This window comes from Triturus cristatus, chromosome 12, assembly GCF_964204655.1.
Source record: "Triturus cristatus chromosome 12, aTriCri1.1, whole genome shotgun sequence".
Classification (NCBI taxonomy): Eukaryota; Metazoa; Chordata; class Amphibia; order Caudata; family Salamandridae; genus Triturus; species Triturus cristatus.
In genome coordinates this window covers 279,481,878-279,501,565 of record NC_140595.1, presented here as the reverse complement: position 1 = coordinate 279,501,565, position 19,688 = coordinate 279,481,878, and the positions used below count along the sequence as shown (strand labels likewise).

The 19,688-nt window shown below is 50.5% G+C and overlaps 1 protein-coding gene across 1 annotated transcript in view; it reads right to left on the bottom strand.

Annotated features, from left to right (window-relative positions):
• Positions 1–1,387: 1,387 nt before the first annotated feature.
• Positions 1,388–19,688, bottom strand: part of UFC1 (ubiquitin-fold modifier conjugating enzyme 1) — a 78,121-nt gene continuing 59,820 nt past the window's right edge. The window contains exons 5-6 of the mRNA XM_085638664.1: positions 3,762–3,852; positions 1,388–3,088 (exon numbers count right to left, since the gene is read on the bottom strand). Of these exons, the coding sequence (XP_085494790.1) occupies positions 3,017–3,088; positions 3,762–3,852 (163 nt within the window). The 3' untranslated portion in view covers positions 1,388–3,016. The remainder of the gene's footprint in view (positions 3,089–3,761; positions 3,853–19,688) is intronic.

Here is a 19,688-nt window from a genome sequence, read left to right as displayed (position 1 = left end):
ACATCCTTACAAGGTGAGTTCATTTTGAGCATCATAAAGTGAGTAATAGTAAAACAACATCTGTTATTTAAAGGCCTTATGTAAAAAAAAAAACACAATATAAAACATTTTATATTTTAATGTCCGTCTAACGTGGTTTGTCACAAGAATTATTTCACAAGGCGGCACTCTCCGAGCAAGTGCCGAAATGCCCTCCCAGTAGTGCTATAAAAGACATTTCTTCAGTTGAAAGTGAGGCGCTGGCACTGTGGGGAAAGGTTCATATCGTAGATTGTTTTTAATAATTGCGATTACTTCCAAATTAAGGCATGCACACAAACTGACCTGATTCAGGCGGGAGACTAACGATTTTTCAAGCCAAAAATGGCTTTGTTTTTTTAGCTGTCTCCCTCATAAAATTGCCTCTGCTTCTATAGGCGTTAATGGAGAAAATGCATTCCCCCTATTTTTATATTTAAAAAAAACTCCTACGTTCAAAAATGTTGGTATGGGGACCAGCCAGCGCTGAGGAGAGGTGTTTTCTTTAGTGAAATTTCCTCATAAAAGAACGAGTTTCATTCTGGAGTACCTCCGCGCGGCAGGAGACCACCTCATGGACTGTGCTGATTTGTAATCAGGCGACGGACTGAATCTCACACGTCTAAGTAAGAGCCACTTGAGCACAATGTGGGCCTGGGGAGGGCGCGAGGCGGGGAGCGCGGCTACGGAGATCTCGTCATCCCACACATATCATTTGTCTTGAGCGCAAAGCTCTGTGTTATCAGGGGGGCAGGTTGGCAGGGATTGTCTCTCCCGTAGCAAAGGGAGGAGGAGTTCCCCCCCCCCCCCCCGCCGACCACATCCTGACTCGAGCAGATGTTAACTCATGTCGTAGAGTGATGGCAGTGACCACTAGATGGCAGTGAGTCAAAGGGAAATCCACCACATTAAAAAACAATCAGTCTTCACTTTTCAAGCACTGCACTCGTGCTTGTGGTGCGCAGCTGCTCGCTCCCGCAAGGTGGATGCCGCCACAAGCACGAGTGCAGTGCTTGAAAAGCGAAGACTGATGGCTAAAGGCCCTCCTAGAGCAGCATATGCGCGCTGCCTAGGCGAGACCTACAAAACCACAGCTAGTTAATGAAAACTTAAAATTGAGCGGGACATTCTCATCAACGAACGTATAGTGCTTTAAGAACGGCACACTAGATTTTAAACATATCCTTGAAAAAAGTCCTATGGCTTTGATTCGCTGCAAGAAGACAGAGTCTCAGTCTCAACTGATGCATGTGGGATAAAGTAAAATCCCCCAGAAGACACATGGTACCGTTTTCCAATGGAGACGTTTTACAATTTTACAGCCATGTCATGCTTTAAGTCAAACCAAGAAATGAACAATAACATCTACTTTGAAAAGTCTTAACCAGGGACGTTGATTTATTAAATTTACAGACACCTGGAGAAGAAGCAGTCCAATAATCCCAGGGTAAAACACAATACACTAGTTATGTAAACGTTGCGTACTCAATGAAGTTTGTGGGTGATTTATTTGCCCAAATGTGTCTGAAGTTCTGTGATGAACAGTACAAGTTATCAGGCCAGCACTAGGAGGAAGGGGGTGTTGTCAGAGCATGAGCCCTGGAGGTGGTCACACCTTGCCTGCAGAGCACCTCTCTGACAGACGCAGCCTCAGAGAGGCACAATACGAGCTCTGTAGTAAACCACTATAGCTGCCAGTTCCAACCATTGTGTGTGTATGGTGGAGGGGCTGTGGTGCATGGTCAATGTATAGGACCTTCACTGCAGAGAAAGGTGACCTTTGGCAGAACAAGTCACCCAGTGGCCCCTGCAGAAGAATTCAGAATTGTCTAAATGAGCAGTGGCTGAACTCGCCTTGTGGATGGCAGTCTTTCACCTGGACAACATCTTTTAAGACATACGAGAATAAATAGGATTAATTAAATCTTTATGCAGGCCAGTTTTAAACCCTGAAGCAAGAGGAGAAAAAAAACAGAGTGATTACACTAGTCTCCACATACAAGGACAGGTTTCCTGTCATCCACTAGAGTAGAGCTGGATTCTTAACAATAGATAACAAACGAGATCTCCCTGGATAGCCTCCAAGGTAATCATTCCCAGACAGTGACTGCCATCCCCCCACCCCTTGCATCTAGGGTACATCTGTGAGTTTCAGAACAAAGGCTTCAATTGGAACTTAGTCCTGGAAAAATCCGAAAGGGCCATGTGCAGCGCCCGGTCATAGTAGGCTTGGGAAACCAACTAGGAAAGGGAACTTGCGAAGAACTGGAGAATCTAGGTAGACAAAGAGCGGTCTCAGTCTTTGTGATCGCAGACGTGGTAAGAAGGATTCATCAGAAGAGTGAAGACTCACATCAAGAGCTACATCTATCCAAACAGAAGAGATGCAGAGTTATTTAGACAAAATTATGTTCTCTGTATGACTGCCCAAAAACTCAGAATAAATCCAATTCTTCTTACAACACAGCTGTTCTACATTATTATTATCTGGTGTATTAAACTACTATGTGCCCGATTGACAATTCTCGGTTATATGACCATTCGTGTCTAAATTTGTCCATGTTGAATGAGCCACAGGTAACCTGATGCTACAAACAAGAGCACAGAATAAACTTCACAAGTCTTATTACACACAGGCTAATTCTATGGATCGCTTTGGTGAAGGACACACCACAGTTTTCTCATGTTCATAAGAATCATTATTAGGAAGGAACTGTGAACCTAGCAAGGTGTGTATATGCACCATGATCTATTGGCAAGCAAAGATATGGGTCCCAGTATCAGCAGCACCACGGGAAATCAGAGAAATCAGATGGCCCCATCCCATCTTCTGCAGGGCGAATGACTTTTTGCATCGATGCTGGACTTATTGGTTATTCATTTGGGGAATGATACCTCGTAAGGTAACTGAACCCTATGCAGTTGTAAGCAGCTACACAGATGGTTATCAATCTCCTCACTCTCCAACTCGTCTCTCTTCTCCAGGCTATGCCAATCTTCATTTTTCCTTGTGTTCGATAAGTCCCTTGGCGATCAGGTCCGGAATCTCGACTGCTAACCAGGGGCCCAACTAGAAAACAGCAGGAACAGTTGACAAGTTGATTCATTCACATAACATGTTAACTTACTTTACTTTCCAAAAGGTCACCCAAAGTGTCTATACATTGCCAGCAACCAAGGGTAATAGGAGCCAAGGTACAACAAACAGGCCATTTCATACTTTTGGAACATGGACAAGTGGGTACCACTAGTATTCAACCTACTTCAGAGCACCACTAGAAATCCACAGCCCATGCCTTCTAAATGTTGCGGTCTTGCTCCACCTATGCAAATAGTTGCAGAATGCAACATTAGTAACTGAAGTATAGGTTGAAGCATTGAGGATCACCTCCACTGCTTCGTAAAGGTCGGACTTAAATACATTTAAGTCTTGTAGGCAGAGGATGTTTTAAGGGAACAGATTAAAAGACGATTCTTCATTAACCTTAAAGAAAACAAAGGGCACCAGAAAGATGCTCCTACACAGTGCAAAAGGTCTAGAAAAGAAACCGCAGTACCAAGAAACAAATTCCTTTAGGCCGTAGGACTTTTATTATGGGTCCTGGTAAGCAACAGCTAAATCCACTCACGAGGATAGCTATATGACGATGAAGCCCAAGAATCAAACATCTTCTGGATTCTGTGACCCATCACTGCATAAGTTCAAACTCTTCAACTCTCAGAGATCACAAAAAACTACTCACCCCTAAAGCCATGAGATGTGCCAGGCCAAATTTCGGAACATTCCTCGCCCACAAGGGTTTGAAGTGATCAGTCAGACAGATCTTTCCACCTCTGTGAACAATAAACCCAGGAACGACAATAATACAAATTAGCTTTTCATACAAGACAGAGAAGGAAGAATACAGATAGCAAGAGATGAATCAACCGAGAGTCTGAAGAAAGGTAGAGTGCTCAAAGTTCATGGCCTGGTGCCACAGGTCAAAATCACAGAAAAAGTTGCCTAACCTACTGGTCTCGTATCAAATTCTCTGTTCCTTTAAGATTAAATACTAACACAGAGCCTGTATGATCATCATCGAAGAGGGAGCAAGGACAGGTCTCCCATAGCTTGATGTCAGCACTAGCAGCAGGGGGGCTGGACTATTAGTTCATACAGTACACTGGACTAATAAAATAACTTACCCTATATTGTCTTTTGCCCTGAATAAACTGAACTGTGATAGTTAATGATGAAAATGAAAGGGGCGACACACATTGTGCCGAACGAAAAACAAGATCTTAGGGATAACATGCTGTAGCAGGTTTATAGCCATGCTAGACAATGTAAATTAACCAAACTAGGATAGTGCTTACATGATTCTACTGTTAGTTTTGCAATCATTAAATGACAGAATGGACCCCTAGTAAAATCTTTTAATGACTGTACACAAATGATACCTTCCTTAGATGTTAGAATTTTGCCTGCATTATGGAATGGCTAGTACCTTGCTGTTATGCAACAGTTATGGCCGGTGCTATGGAAGTTCTGTGAGGGCTAAAGGTGGAGGGGTTGTTGGCGGTGGTGGGCCTACTTGATAAACTCTGGGAACTTAAAGAGGTTGGCGAGTACTTGAAGCAGCAGTCTGTACAGTGGATATGCATAGGGGGGAATTCCCATATGCTTATGCACCAAGCACAATCCATTTATTCTGAAGAGTCAAGCTTCAACGTCTGTCTGAACTGCATCTCCTTCGAAACAATGCCAACAGGGTACCTGCTTACATTTATTTGAAGACAATAGGTTCCACACAACAAACCCTTGTAATGGCATGAGGGAATACAATACCCAAGTCTCTCATTTGATGACTTATAAGACTCAAGCAGTGCGCAGTGATCAGCTATTATATCAATGTCTCTCTTTGGGATGGCTGCTGTAAAGCAAAACATCATGTCTACCAGTGCCACCAATGAAAGTGCAAGATGTCTTATTAGCATGGCGAAAAGAGCTGAAGTCCATTTCTTAAGTGACTCTGGGTTATCCAATCAACAAGCTGACAGTCCAGGTAGCACTCTTCACTCTCCCCTTTTTCTCTTACCATACCCAAACAAACATTTGCAATGCAATAGGTTTCGTATTTACGAGAGTTTGAGCTATTGGTATTGTAAATGACAATGCCTTTTATTTATGTGTTGTTTGTAAACCAGATAAAATAAAAGGCAGTCATTTACAATGCCAATAGCTTAAACTCTCGCAAACGCGAGACCTGTTGCATTGCAAATACGTTTGGCGCCTGTGTTATAATCTTTTTTTTAGAGCGTTAGGAGACAGTTTGAGGTGCCTGCAATAGCATTGCAGTCAAATTCAGTACTTTCTCTTCTTCTTTCTTCAGGCTCTAGTGCTGTGGCCTCATGCCACCCTTCTTCCCTTGCATCTACATCCTCTTCATGACACAGTGGATGCCATCTTGTCTTACACTTATTTCTTTTGACCAGGCCTCTCCATGTGACGTGCATATCAAATGGGTCTCCCTCGCCATGTCCTGCCCCAAGGACTGAGCCACTGACCAGTCCTCTCGTCGGGACCTTCTTTTCACGACCTCTCACGCACGGGTCGTCGGCAGCCTCCCACGCACGGGTCGTCGGCAGCCTCCCACGCACGGGTCGTCGGCAGCCTCCCACGCACGGGTCGTCGGCAGCCTCCCACGCACGGGTCGTCGGCAGCCTCCCACGCACGGGTCGTCGGCAGCCTCCCACGCACGGGTCGTCGGCAGCCTCCCACGCACGGGTCGTCGGCAGCCTCCCACGCACGGGTCGTCGGCAGCCTCCCACGCACGGGTCGTCGGCAGCCTCCCACGCACGGGTCGTCGGCAGCCTCCCACGCACGGGTCGTCGGCAGCCTCCCACGCACGGGTCGTCGGCAGCCTCCCACGCACGGGTCGTCAGCAGCCTCCCACGCACGGGTCGTCGGCAGCCGCTCACGGGTCGTCGGCAGCCTCCCACGGGTCGTCGGCAGCCTCCCACGGGTCGTCGTCTTCTTCGGCAGCCTCTCACGGGTTCTCTCCGTCCACCTCTCACGGGTCCTCTCCGCCCGCCTCCCACGGGTCCTCTCCGCCCACCTCCCACGGGTCCTCTCCGCCCACCTCCCACGGGTCCTCTCCGCCCACCTCCCACGGGTCCTCTCCGCCCACCTCCCACGGGTCCTCTCCGCCCACCTCCCACGGGTCCTCTCCGCCCACCTCCCACGGGTCCTCTCCGCCCACCTCCCACGGGTCCTCTCCGCCCACCTCCCACGGGTACTCTCCGCCCACCTCCCACGGGTACTCTCCGCCCACCTCCCACGGGTCTTCTCTTCACTTGAGGACGCACTCCTTACGCCTCAAGGCTACGCTGCCATGGCACTCTCCTCTGTCTCCACTCAGGCAGGTTCGCAGGGTCTGTCACACCCTGTAACAACATAGGCTCTCTTCCTCGCAGGGCTCTCACTCCTGGGCTCATGCCGGTCAGTCAGCTTCTCTGGTGCGGTCTTCAGCGCACTTCGGACTTTACGTCTTCGGTCCTTCACTTGAGGGTGATCCTTTTGCTGAGGCCTTGCGCACCGCATTTCTCTTCTTGCGGTGACGTCCTTTGGCCGCTGGGAGGCGCAGTCACATCTCTCCTCCTGAACGCGATGGTGGTATACGACTGCAGGGGCCACTCATTGCCCACATTCTTCTCCTGAAGGCTTTCACTGGTCTGGAGCCTCTTTGCTACGGCCAACGGTCTTCCTGCCCTCTAAGCACTGCGGGCCAGTCCTTTTCCACAGGTGTCCTTTACTGCTGCAGTAAACACCCATGACCGCTAGGTGTCACTGCAGTCTTATCGATAGGCCCTGGCAGCTTTCCTGACATGGTTGGCCTCCTTGCTCTTTCAGGCAATGCCAAGGAAGGGCCGCTTTAATTTTCGCTGTACACTGTCTCGTTACCGCTGTCTCTGCCAGTCACGCAGCCTCTGTTGCAAAGTCTCACTCCTGCCCTGCTACCAAGAAGGCTGTATCAGGAATAATAAAAAATAAAAAACAAACACACTGGTGTGGTGGCACCTTGTATCGTGTTCATTTATACGTCCTCTCCTCACATTAATTCTAGAAGTATGTGCTGATGCACTTTGGGAGTGACCAGTTACCACTTTCAGCCACCTCCTATTGTGCTTGGGCACGGTGCACCGACTTACCGCTAGGTGGCGCTGAAGACACCACTCCTCACATGTCAGGCATTCTCTCCTTAGACACAGCAGTTGCCTCGAAAACGGCTGGCCTTACTACACCTTCACACGGGCCAGGCCCTGCTCTTCTCCCCTATCAATGCAGATGCCATTCACAGGCCCTGCTCTTCTCCCCTATCAATGCAGATGCCATTCAGTCACAGGCCGGTGCAGGCAGCCCTCACGCCGTCAGAGGCTCCCTTGATGCTGTGGTTGATTTCACCCACACGGGTACAGCCTCACACAGCTCCTCTCCAGGGTAAGTCCTTTTCTAGCTGCAGCCAATCGTTCCTTCATGGGCAGCGCGGGGCCCTCACACCATACTGGCGTAGCCCCGGGCACCACTCCTCCCTCTGCAGGGTGATCGCTTCTTCAGCCGCAAACAGTCTATATGGACCACAGAGCTCCATCACAGCAGGCAAGTGAGGTGCCGCCACTGTGGTGCAGGGTTGCGGGACATGCCCAGATTAAAAACTTCTCATGCCAACACTTACTTTCCCCACGATAGGGTGGCAGGGGATGGGACGCCGGCAGGCTCCTCAGCCGCCTCAGTGTCAGAACCGTTTGTTTGAGCATTTCAGGAATGGGGGAGGCTCCTCCACCTGCTGCAGCAGCTTATGGGGCACAGCAGGCACGGTGCTGTTTGCAACCACTCACTCACTTTCCTTCCCCTTGCTTGCGGCTTCCTGCTGCCATCACTGCGGCTCACCTTACGTTTGACTACTCAGCAGGCACTTCACATACGGGTGGGCTTCCGTTCAGCTCTTGCACTCAGGGTCCACGCACCAGACCTGGCACTCCATCCCCTTATTTTGCCGGGGACCACCACATCTCCGCAACACCGCCTTCACCCTGCGGGCTCACCTCACGCCCACCGGGTAGGCCTGTAGTTCGCCTGCTCCGTGACAGCCTCACTGGGGTGGCGACAAGACATTAAGCCGGCTCTTCCACCATTCCTTGGGAGATACCACTCATCAGACAGCTGCTGTTGAGTAACTCACTGGCTGGCACCATCCGTCTTGCCCGCCGGGTGCAGCGTGCAGGCAGGGGTGCCTTATACGCAGGCTACACTCTCCCTCTTCGCCCAACTTCAGTGCAACTGCATGTTCGCATGTGGGGCTCACACACTCGTCTCCAATGTAAAGGTCGGGGCCCTAGGCCCCCCCATGCACACAAAGTAATCATACAGACACAGTACTATCGTATTTGGAATTGGCCCAGGGCATGTGCGCCCGGACCCCTTTATTGGCAGGGTCACATGTCCTTTGACACCTGTGATGGATAGGTGTTGGGTGAGTGTGCAAGCCATCCCTCTAGGAGTGTCTGGTGGAAAAACATTCATTAGGAACAGTAGAACGTGACCAGTCGTTTACTACATCTGGGACTTTGGGCTCTTCCTGCCTCGCGATTCGGGTGTTGCTGTGCTGCAGCCGGAGAGGCCTGTGAGTGGCTGGCCAGGGGAAATCCTGGCCTGCTGAACAACTGCGGAAGGGGCTCAGGGCCTGCAAGGGCCCATCAGTGCTGGTGGTAGGGGGCCTAGGCAACTGGTGAAGGATCTGGTGCTTGGGGAAATACTAAGCCCTGGGTTGGGGGCCACCCGTTGTGCAGCCAGTCGTCTGCTGCTTTGATCTTGAGGGGGTACTCGCACAGAGGAGGCATACACCTGCAATATCAGCAGATCCCCAGGACGAGAGTAGCCCTTCTGGAGCCCGGTAGGGCCTAGTGGATCCTGCCCGAAGGCAACCACCTCCGGTACGGTTGCTGGGAGGCGGGGGCACCCAAGCCACAGGGGGGGGTGGTGGCTTGGGCGGACACGGGACACACAGGGAGTGATGCTGCAGGGCTAGGGCTGTGACTGTGGGGGGCCCTGCCTCTCTCCCTGGAGGGAACTTGACCTAGCTGCTGGAGACACTGGGCTGCCCAGGTCCCGGTCTGAGACTTGAGCCTTGAACTGAACTGTGGGGCTGAGAATTGCCTGCCACCTGAAACACATGTGCTGCTGGGATTCATGCTGTGGCCGCTATAGTATTGGGAAGGATAAGTTGGCACACTCTCACTTCAATAACACCATCACGCAATACACTACACCAAGGAAGCCATCCCAGCAGATCACTCACTAGGGTAGGGTGGACTCTGCTTGTGCGTCCCCGTGGAGAGAACCGGAGACCTTGAGGGCAGAGTTGCTGGTTGCTATACAGGGCTCACGGACTGCACTTAAATACAATTTTTTAACTATCTCTATCAATGTAAAAATGTTCCGAGTTGACCTGTGGAAGGTGGCCGACCAGGTGACCACTGCAAAGAGTAACAGCGCAACACTACAGGGGAGGTCACCACCCTCAAGTGTCAGATGGCTAAACTAACAACTGTTAACAGTCAGCTAAAGCACAGGGTGGAAGATGCGGAGGGCCTCGTTTGTTGCACCAACATCCGTATGTTGTGGTTTTCGGAGAGGGTCGAGAGGACCATGGCAGAGACCATCCTGGAGGACTAGGTAAAACGGGTGCTTCCGCTGTAGGACTTGTTGGAGTCCTGCATGGGGGAATCGGGCGTACAGGCCACTGGTGCTGCCTGGTGCCTCTACGAGGGTTCATAGCCAAGATCTGGAACTACCGGGACGGGGACTGTATATTGTGTGCGGCCAGGGAGCAGGCGGTTCCCCTGATTGAAAACTGTAAGACTGCCATCTACCTGGCATACACCAGAAAGGTGCAGGAGAAGCGGAAATCATTCATGGCTGTCAAGCAGAAACTGTGTGCTCTGCAGCCGAAGTACATGCTGCTCTACCCGGGAGTGGCTGGAGATATGGAATAAGATGGCTGCCCTCTATCCTGGGGGGAAAATGCGAACTGACTCTGGGGGTTTGCCCCGACGTGGCTCCTGGCAAGGCCACTCCCAGCGAGAACCCTCGGATGCCAGCCCCCTGGATGCTCATCAAGTAATGATCCAGGAGGACGGCACCAATCAGGTGTCGTGATGAGAGGACTAGCGGATGGAAGGAGGGGAGCAGCTGTCCCTCTTATCGGCCAGACCGGAGTCTGGCGTTAATGTGTGTCGGATACGATGTACACTGAAACAATGCAAAGCTGACTGAATGGGGTCTGATGCTGATCACAGGATGTCTGTGGCTGTCGGGGGTAGGGGGGAAATGGATGACACGGGCTGGTTGCATGGGACGGTTCTTCCACCGGGGACCCTAGCTACGCGGTGGAAGCTTCGGGGACTACTTTGATCTGGGAAAACACTGTGCTGACTATGGCAGGACGGAAACTGGGCTCCCCTTCAGGGCCTGAGTACCTTTGCTGTAATGAGTGGTTGGGTGGGGAGTCTGGAGTTAATGGGGGCTAGGGATGATGTGTTGGTCCTGGCACATGTATTGGGTGGGCCTATATAGACTTATTGTTGTACTATGTTTGTCCATGGGAGGGAGGGTGTTCTATGTTCAATTTCAAATGTTGTTGATTGAGTTGATGCAGCGGCGGGGTTATCGCAGTACTGTGTGGTGAGGGAGAACCATATGCTCCTAAGATAAAGGGATGGGGGTGATTTCCAGCTATTGACATGGAATGTCCGTGGGCTGGGATCCTACACAAAACGTTACAAGGTCATCTCCTTAAAACGTCATAAAGTCAGTATTGAATGTTTGCAGGAGATGCACTTGGTTGATGCCGGGGTAGAGCAGCTGGCTAGAGAGTGTAGAGGGCAAGTCTACCATGCCTCCTACTCAACATGCACTCGAGGTGCTGGTCTGAGTGGCCCAGAGTAAGCCATTCACCCTCACCTATGTTAAGGTTGATGTGGGCAGCAGGTATGTGCTAAGGTGCAGGACCTGGTTAGCCAAGCACATACACCCCCTACTAAGGTTGGGCTACTTCAGCTGCGAGACGGATGGAGACCTCGACAGACTGATAACCAGGGAGGGCAGCAAACCCCAGATGACTAAAGCTCTGAGGGCGGTGATGGACAATGTGGGGCTTACTGAAGGTTCTACGAATGCTTCACCGGTTACTGTGGGTATACACGTTGTTAGACCTGTCAGCCCTTTGGGTGGTCCCTCCTCATCATTATTTATTTTGTCCCACTTCTGCCTCAAACCCTATTATAATTTTTCCTTTTTGGGAACCACCAGACTTTTTAGTGTTGATGCAGGGTCAGTGAGCCATTTTCCCTACCCCTGGAACTTCTGTCTGAGGGCCTGAGACACAAAATGGTGGCCACCCATTGTCACCTGTGACATCACCAGAACCCACTGGAGGTTTCTAGAACCTTCTGCAACATTCTAGAACCCTGTGACAGTGGGAGGCAGTTTAGAATGTTGGGAGGCCATCTCAGAGTGGCAGTTGGCAACTGACTGGAGAAGAGAGAGGACAGAGATAGAAGGAGGTCGGAGTAAGGCAGCAGAGGTGGAAACCAGTGCTTGGAGTGGGGTCCAGAAACCCACCCTTGATGCTAGTCTCTACTGACCAAGCCCAGCCTAAAGCCCTGTGTGGGATCAAGATCAGAAGAACCATCTTAAAGGACTGAATAGTTGGAACAGGCCTTAAGGAAGAAGAACAGCAAGCTCCTGACCTGTTCAGCAGTGTCCTCCTGGAGTCCTGACATCGAGAAGCCTGGAGACCTGGGGCCGGAGGTAGAGAAGCGGCGCTGACAGAAAGCAGACGTCGTACCCGGAGCCGCCAGAGGTCGAGTGAGGGCGCCGACGGAGGTCGTGGAGAGGCACCGGAGGTCGAGTAAGGAGTCACCCGAGGTCGAGTGAGGGCGCCGACGGAAGTTGTGGAGAGGCGCCGGAGGTCGGATCGGGAATCACCTGAGGTCGAGGTGAGGCGTCGACGGGGGAGTGAAGTCCGCCCACCGGAGTCGCCGGAGACTGAGGTGAAGCGCGCCGGAGGTCGGGAGTGGAGATCGCACTCCGGAGACACCAGGAAGTGGGGAGTCCGAGTCCCTGCGACGCCGGAAGGCGACATCGAGCCGAGGCCACCCAGCGACATCGAGTCGAGGCCGCCCAGCGACATCGAGTCGAGGCCGCCCAGCGACATCGAGTCGAGACCGCCCAGCGACATCGAGTCGAGACCGCCCAGCGACATCGAGTCGAGACCGCCCAGCGACATCGATCCGGAGCCGCCTCACGGCGCCGACACGGTGCCGAGCGGAGCCGATCATCTTGAAAAGGACAGTAAGTGGTAGAGGGGGCATCTGAGGCCCAGTGGAGCTCTAAAAGACCATTCTAGGGGCAAAAAGGGGTGTTAGAACCAGCCTGGGAGTGCCAGGGGTGAACTGAGACTGGCACAGTGACCTCCATAAGGGGTTGTGTGGTTTGGAGGGCCAGATCTTTAGGTTACTCTTGTTCTGCCTCAGCTTAGGCCCCAGCCTTGATCAAACTAGGTGGAACACCCCCATGCCATCCAAGTGTCCTTAAGTTGTGTATGGGCAAAGTAAGACCAAGTGACCTCATGAAAAAGATTTGAACTGTAACTGTCATTGATTGTTTTACCTTATTTATTGAGGTGCTTTATTTATTGTCATCCACTAATTTATTCCTGCACTATATTTATTGTCTGACTGTATTTATTTGCCATCTGTATTTATTGCACATCTATTTATTCTTTGCGTAATGATGACCTGAACCTATTTATTGAAAATCCCAATGTAATATTATTTATTTGTCCTGCTCTTTTGAAGGAAAATCCTAGTGTATTGTATTTCTGTTATGAAACCTGCAACTAAGAGAAAATAAGATAAAGACATATATATTTTCAACTTGACTTGCATTATTTTTACGGTGTAGTGTCGTTTTTGGAACGGATGAACGCATGGTTATTGTGAGGGTGTGACGTACGCTTAACACGGTGCCTGACCCCAACCGCTCGAGCCAAGCTACCATTGTGCTGGGAACCTGGTGACTGCTAACCCGGTTGCCCGGTTTCCAACACACGTCACTACTAAACACAAGACATTTAGCAGGTTGAACAAAGTACTGGTGGGAGGAGTCACCATAGCTCAGCAGGTGTCCGCCACACTTACTCCGTTTTCTGTATGATCACTCCCCAGTTTGTTGTATACGGAAGTGGGGGGGAAGAGGGGTGGTGCTGTAGCGCAGAGAATGGTGTGGAGGTTCTTATGGATGTGGTCGGTAAGGAATGACTTTCCCAGGCGTTGACCTACTACATGGAGCTTACTTAACTGGAGCTCCACTGTGTTTAGGGTTACAGATTGGGCGGCCATGAAGGTGATGCTGCGGTGGACAGGGATGTGGCTAACATGCCGTGTGAGGCGCCAGCTATAGAAGGACCTCCTGGCGACAGAGACTGGCCTGGCCGGTCGCACGCAGAGAAGAGAAGAGACAGATGTGCGTCTGTGCATAGAGGACAAGTGGAATAGGTTGGAAAAGTATACCCTGAAACAGGATCGCCAGTGGTTACACAGGGAAGGTGACAAGTCAGGCAGTCTCCTGGCCTGGATCTTATGTAAGGAGACCGCAGCTAGCCAGGCAACACATCTGACAACAGCCGGGGAAATGCCAGTGACCTCAAGAGCAGACATTGTGACCACCTTTTTGCACATTAAGAGGGGGTGTATAGGGTGGTCCCGCAGATCTCCAGTAACCGAGCTCTCTAGAATCGGGTGGTGGTGGCAGAGGAGCTGGACTCCGAACATCGATTTGGAGGCGCTGCGCATACTGCTGAACTCCAAGACGCCTGAAAGGGAGAGGTTCCTGGTGGAATTTTATCTGTCTTCGGCTGTTCTCACACAGGGCCTCAAGGTCTTTCTTGAAGCGAAGCAAAGGGAGAGGAGGATCTGGTTGCCTTCTATGAAGTAGCGGGACACTTGTATGCTGCCCAAGCCTGGGTGGAGACAGGGCAGACCAGGTTGCAAATAGACTGCTTACCATGACTGACTCTAGCCCACAAAGTATTATACAGTAATGACTGGGATGTATGAGGGTATAGGAGGATCAATATGGGATTATCCCAGGCTGCGGCACAGGGATGAACCTCAGGCACTGGAACAAATGTGCTGCATGTGGTGGGGGGGGGGGGGCAGCCGTGACAAGATGGCCTTGGTCTATATAGATCAGGAAAAGGCCTTCAACACTGTTGACTGGAGGTATCTGCTCGAGGTAAGGCAAATGTGTCTCAACATGGGGAGGGTGCTCGACTCGTTGCGTTTGTCAGTTTCCTTCTGCAACACCCTTCAGAACTCCCCGTGTTCGCTGCCCTCGAGAGTGTTCAGGCAGCTAGACTCCATTCACACATCACTTATCAGGGCTGGTAAGCGCAGTAGGGTGGCCCTGCTCTTCTTGATGCAGAGTTACGAAGAAGACGGGCTGGTAGTGCCGTGGCTGGAGTCTATTACTATGCTGCTCTTATGCAACATGCTGCCTGCTGGCTAGAGGTTGGTAAAAACTGTCTTGGCAGGATGGCAACGGTGCTGGAGATGGAAATGTTGGGAGCCGGGAGCAGGAGGTGCCAGACTCCTAGAGATTCAGATACGCCTCTCCTTGCACTTGCTGCATTATTCTGTTTGCCACAGAAGGAATCGCTACAAGGAGCCACTGTGGACTACTAAGCCCACAACCCCCTGCTATTTGACATGCACTATAAAGCACCAACACCGCCCTGCTGACCTGGGGGCACTTGCCGCATTATTCTGTTTGCCGCTGGGGGAGCTGCTACAAGGAGCCGCTGAGACTACTAAGTCCACAAACACCTGCTGTTAGCCCAGCGCTATGAAGCCTCAATGCCGTGCGGGACATGCCCAGAATGCGCCCGGGCAAAGCCTGGGTCAAGGGCGGGCCCATCCACGACTGTCAGAGGCTGGGCCACCCCCTTAAACATTTATTTTACAAGGTACTGTTGCTTTAGATGCCTTCTTGAAGGCTTTTTTTATAGGCTTGGTCCTTTTAAGCTTCGTTCCTTTTTATGGAATTATTGCATTTTATGTTATCTCTCGGGCGTTTCAAGCTTATTGAACTTTTTGTCCAGGTGGGCCTATCATACTGTGCTTGTTAGTTTATTTTTGTACCAGACGCTGTTCTTTAAACCACCTGTTTCCTTCAACGTTTTGTTTAGGCGGATGCTCCAGGAGGGAGAGTCTTCTATTTTTGTTGTCCATTGGTGTTTTTAAATTGTATACCATGGGCAAAAGGAAGGCTTTGGAGGGAGGCATTAGGCCAATCAAACCAAAAAAATCTAACAAATGCCTAAATTCAGTAGGTGACAACTGTGTCATAAATAGTATCGATGACCTGCTCACTGAATGTGAGGAAATTCTTACTCTGGCTGTTATTACTCCCTCACTCGGCCAGCCCTCTCCTGGTTCCTCTACACTAGACTCTCTCCCTTTAAAAAACACAGATACCAGAGAGGTTTAAAACATCTGAGCCCCGGGCTCCCAAACCCATTCCCTCTAGCTCTACTGATACAACAGGCGACTCTCCTGGTGAGAACCTGCTCTGCACACTTACTGATGAAGGTCCAGTGCCCTGCAGCAATTGTTATGCTCTTCTGTCAAACAGAGCTTTTAGATCACTGTGACAGCTGTCCTAACACTGACAAACTACCTTCTTTGTCAGCTCCTCTGACCACGCACACTGTACCCTGATTATTACTGACCGAAGGACAGAGGTCCCGGAGTTTAAAGCTATGATTCACCGTATGTTTATGTCTCTGAAATAACTCATAGCATCTAAAGGCCTTGACACGGTTATATCCATCGATCAATCGTTTTCTTGCTCATCAGGCACACTGCATTCAAACCCTCCCCCTAGCCGCCTGATGCGACCGGATTATTTGCAGCATCATGCTCCATCGGGACAGGGCTCCTTTAGGGACACAGCTATGTATACATTTGACCCTGGGCTCCAGGCTAGAATTAGGCACGACAGCTTGCTATGCAAGCCTACCAAATCTGCTACTGCAGGGTTCCCCCAGACATATCAAATCTGGGACGTTGGCCAACTATAGACCCAACAGTTCGATAGGCATGCTCACCAAATCTCCATTTGTTTACAGCAATTATACCCAGCCTCCAACAGATTGTACCTCAAACCGCAGGGCTTACTAAGGCCAGCTACCCTGGCCTTCCATGACTTCCAGCAGCAAGCAACACACTTTTGCAAACCCCATAGCGATGATCAACGTTCCTAAACTGTCCCCCGATTGTGTCCCTGAAGGACAAGATTCACTTAAGAATAAAGTGATCCATTGGATCTGACATGTTAGGAGTTGTTGCTCTGTAATTCGTGCAGATATCATCAGCCCCAGGAGGAAGCTCCAACTCACCCCAAGTATGACATGATAGAACTGATTTTTATCAATAAGAGCATAGGTGACAATTTAGTGGCCATTGACATTAGATTATGCCGTCTGTGCCGCTCAAACATACAGTTCAAATATTCAGGGTCCTTTGTTTCTCTTAATCCTGCTCCTCCCTCTAATATGCTAGATGTGATAGGTGTGTAGTTGCTAGGTAGTGTCCTATCAGTCTAATCAATTGTATCCAAACAATCATCTGCCATTGTGACCTCTCTAAGATACAGGACCTGGATCCATGTAGAGGATGTCCTTCGCTCTTTTCAAACGAGGTCCACCAGAACTTTTCAACAATAGATCAGGCTTTTCATTTTCTGCTTATCTATTGGACAAGGGTAGTGACAAGTGATTGGCCGAGGCAACCTCAATGTTGCCTTTGTTGACCTAAGATCTGCTTTCAACCTAGTTCCCCGCTTTGATCTCTGCCACACTCTTAGTAACCTAGGCATGCCACTTGACATCTTATCCTTAGTAATACGCCAGCACATGGATAATTATGTCCATCCTGTGAGAAGTTGGCCTGATGTATGATTTCACTAGTTCTAGTGTACACCTTATATCAGTCCAAATACCCTTATGGTGATTGGTTGTAAAGTCAACCTTATAGACCAGCTATAGGCCTAGGGAATCGCTGGGGCTACACTACACTAGCGTTAGTTAGGAAGTGGGAGGCCCACGGGATTCGTGTGCAGAGTGGAAACACTCACGCGTAATGCGTAAAAGTCAATAGCAATAGTACAGTTTAGAAAACGGTAGATTTAGGACACTTCCGGAGTAGCTAGGAAGTTGAGACTTGAAAACTAGACACTAGGATAGTCACTATCCTGATGAGCACCGGAGTACCCAAGTTACCTAGCCCACAGGCTGCGGGTGCATAGGGGTGAAGATGCGTCGGTTTTCGTCGTCGACTCCTATGGATGCCTGAAGAAAGATGCTGACAGGCAGTCAGTGAAGAGTGTCCGGTGGATCCCAAGGCTGGGATCAAGAAGAGAGGAAACCTGCAAGCAGAAGGGACAGAGTCAAGGTCACTAGCCAGTGACCACGTGGAACCAGGAAGGAACCAGGCGACGTCGTGAAGATTGCAGGTGAAGGTGAAGCTTGTCGCTGCAGCCAGGAGGACCAGGAAGCGTCGAGGACGACCAGGACCAGGAGGCGAGCTGTCCCACGAAGGCTCTTGCTGTCGGCGGCGTCGAAGTTGGACTAGGACTCACCAAGCCTTGGCAAGCGGAACCCACGAAGAACGGAGGACTTGCTTCTGGTGCAGACCAGGAAGGTCTGGGGTGCTTCTTCTTTGCAGAGAAGCGGGAGCCAGTCTGGAGGAGCCAAACCAGCGCAGAAGATTTCAGGGTGCGTCGTCACAAAGGCCACTAGCCAGCGGGCAAGCAACCGGACAGACGCGGCAAGCAGGAAAATGCAGAAGGGCCCCACGCAGGACTCGTGGAGTGTGGGGGGCTGATCTTCGGTGCAGATGGTGCTTGGGGTTGGGGCTTCTCAATCCCCGGTGCACAACTTCGAGGGTGCCTCAGAAGCTGCGCTTTAAGTTACTAGCCACTTTTCCCAGGTAGCCGGTCCCACGTCGCTCGTCGCCTCCACGGATCTCAGCTTCGCTGTGGATGTGGATCAGGGTCGGAGAAGTCTGGAAGTCAAGGCTCTGGTCGGGCTCTGCAGTCGGTTCCTCGTAGAACGTGGGCAAAGCAAAGGGTAGTCTCTTGATGGTGCCTGTTTGCACAGGGTAGCCACTCCTTGGCTACAAGGGAGATTCTTCAGTCTTCTTCTTTCGTCGAATGTCGAAGGTCCAGAGTTTCTGTTCAAGTTTGCAGGTTCAGGATAATCTAAAGTCTTGAGGCCCAACTCCCACTCTTATACTAATCTGGGGGGCAGGGATACCTGCTAGGTCACGCTTATGGGTGGGACCTGGGAGGGGGTGGTTACACCCACTTCCCTTTGTCCAGTTTCGCGCCAGAGCTGGGGCTGGAGTGCCCCAGCGCCGGTTTGAACTGGACTATGCAAGGAACACCTTGTGTGCCCCAGGCATGTCTCATTCCTTTCAGCCCACCCTGCCCCAATACACTAAAGGCTGTCTGGGGAGGTGGTAGCACCTCCCCAAGCAGGAAACCTATTGTCCAGGCCTCCCTGGCTGGGATCACTCCCAGCAGCAGGAGGTCAGACTGGTGTCTAGAAGGGAGGAATAATATCCTCATGACCAGAAATGGTATGGGGGTATTATTCCAAAGTGTTAGACACCTTACACGACATGTTTTGATAAAGCCAAACCATAGTTACCATAACCGTTTAAGATTATAAGGCACTTTAAGAGTATATGGTAGGCTATATCATAGAACAGCTATAAGGACTTGGTTCCGAAAGCTGCAGACAGGCTCAGCTCATGCTAGAGCACCATCTCACATGTTACCAAGCACTCTGCCTCCAGGATTGTTAAGGCCTGCCATAGGAGTGACTGATAGGTACACATGTGTCTATATATAAGGGTAGATATAGGCATACTATATCTAAGCAAGGGGTGATTACACGACCTTGCCCCAGCTGAGTGATCAGCCAGTTGTGTCTGATTGGAAGGCCAGACCAGGGGTGGCATAATACATGCTGCAGCCCCTGGGAGGCCTAGGGTACACCTATGCCCTGGGTACCTAGGGTACACTGTACAGGGTCCAATAAGGTGATCCTTACCAATTGGTTATGTACCTAGGGTACATGAAGTCCATTTTAAAGAGAGAGCAGACAGCCTGAGACCCTGAATGGCAGGATCTCAGGCCAACTAAGTCGAAAAACCAGCTAGACACTAGGCAAAAAGTTGGGGGTAACCATAGTCAGATATCCACCTTCCTACACATCCCAGTACAGTTAACCGAACGAGTCTCGGTTTGCAAAGGTGCGCGGTGGCGCTATGTGTTGACTCCGACCCATTTCCTTTCAAAGAATCTCTTAAACAGAAGTACAGGCCTAGTGTAAGGACCATAGACACCCGAAAATCAGCTAGTTCCACTGTATCGCTTGAATTGTTTGATTTTAAGCTGCCTTGAACCTTCTAGCCCTTCTGGGATTTTATTACAGCACCAATGGACAGGAAACTATAATTCCAATTCAGACAGGGAGAACTCCCTTTGAAAACCTTCACCT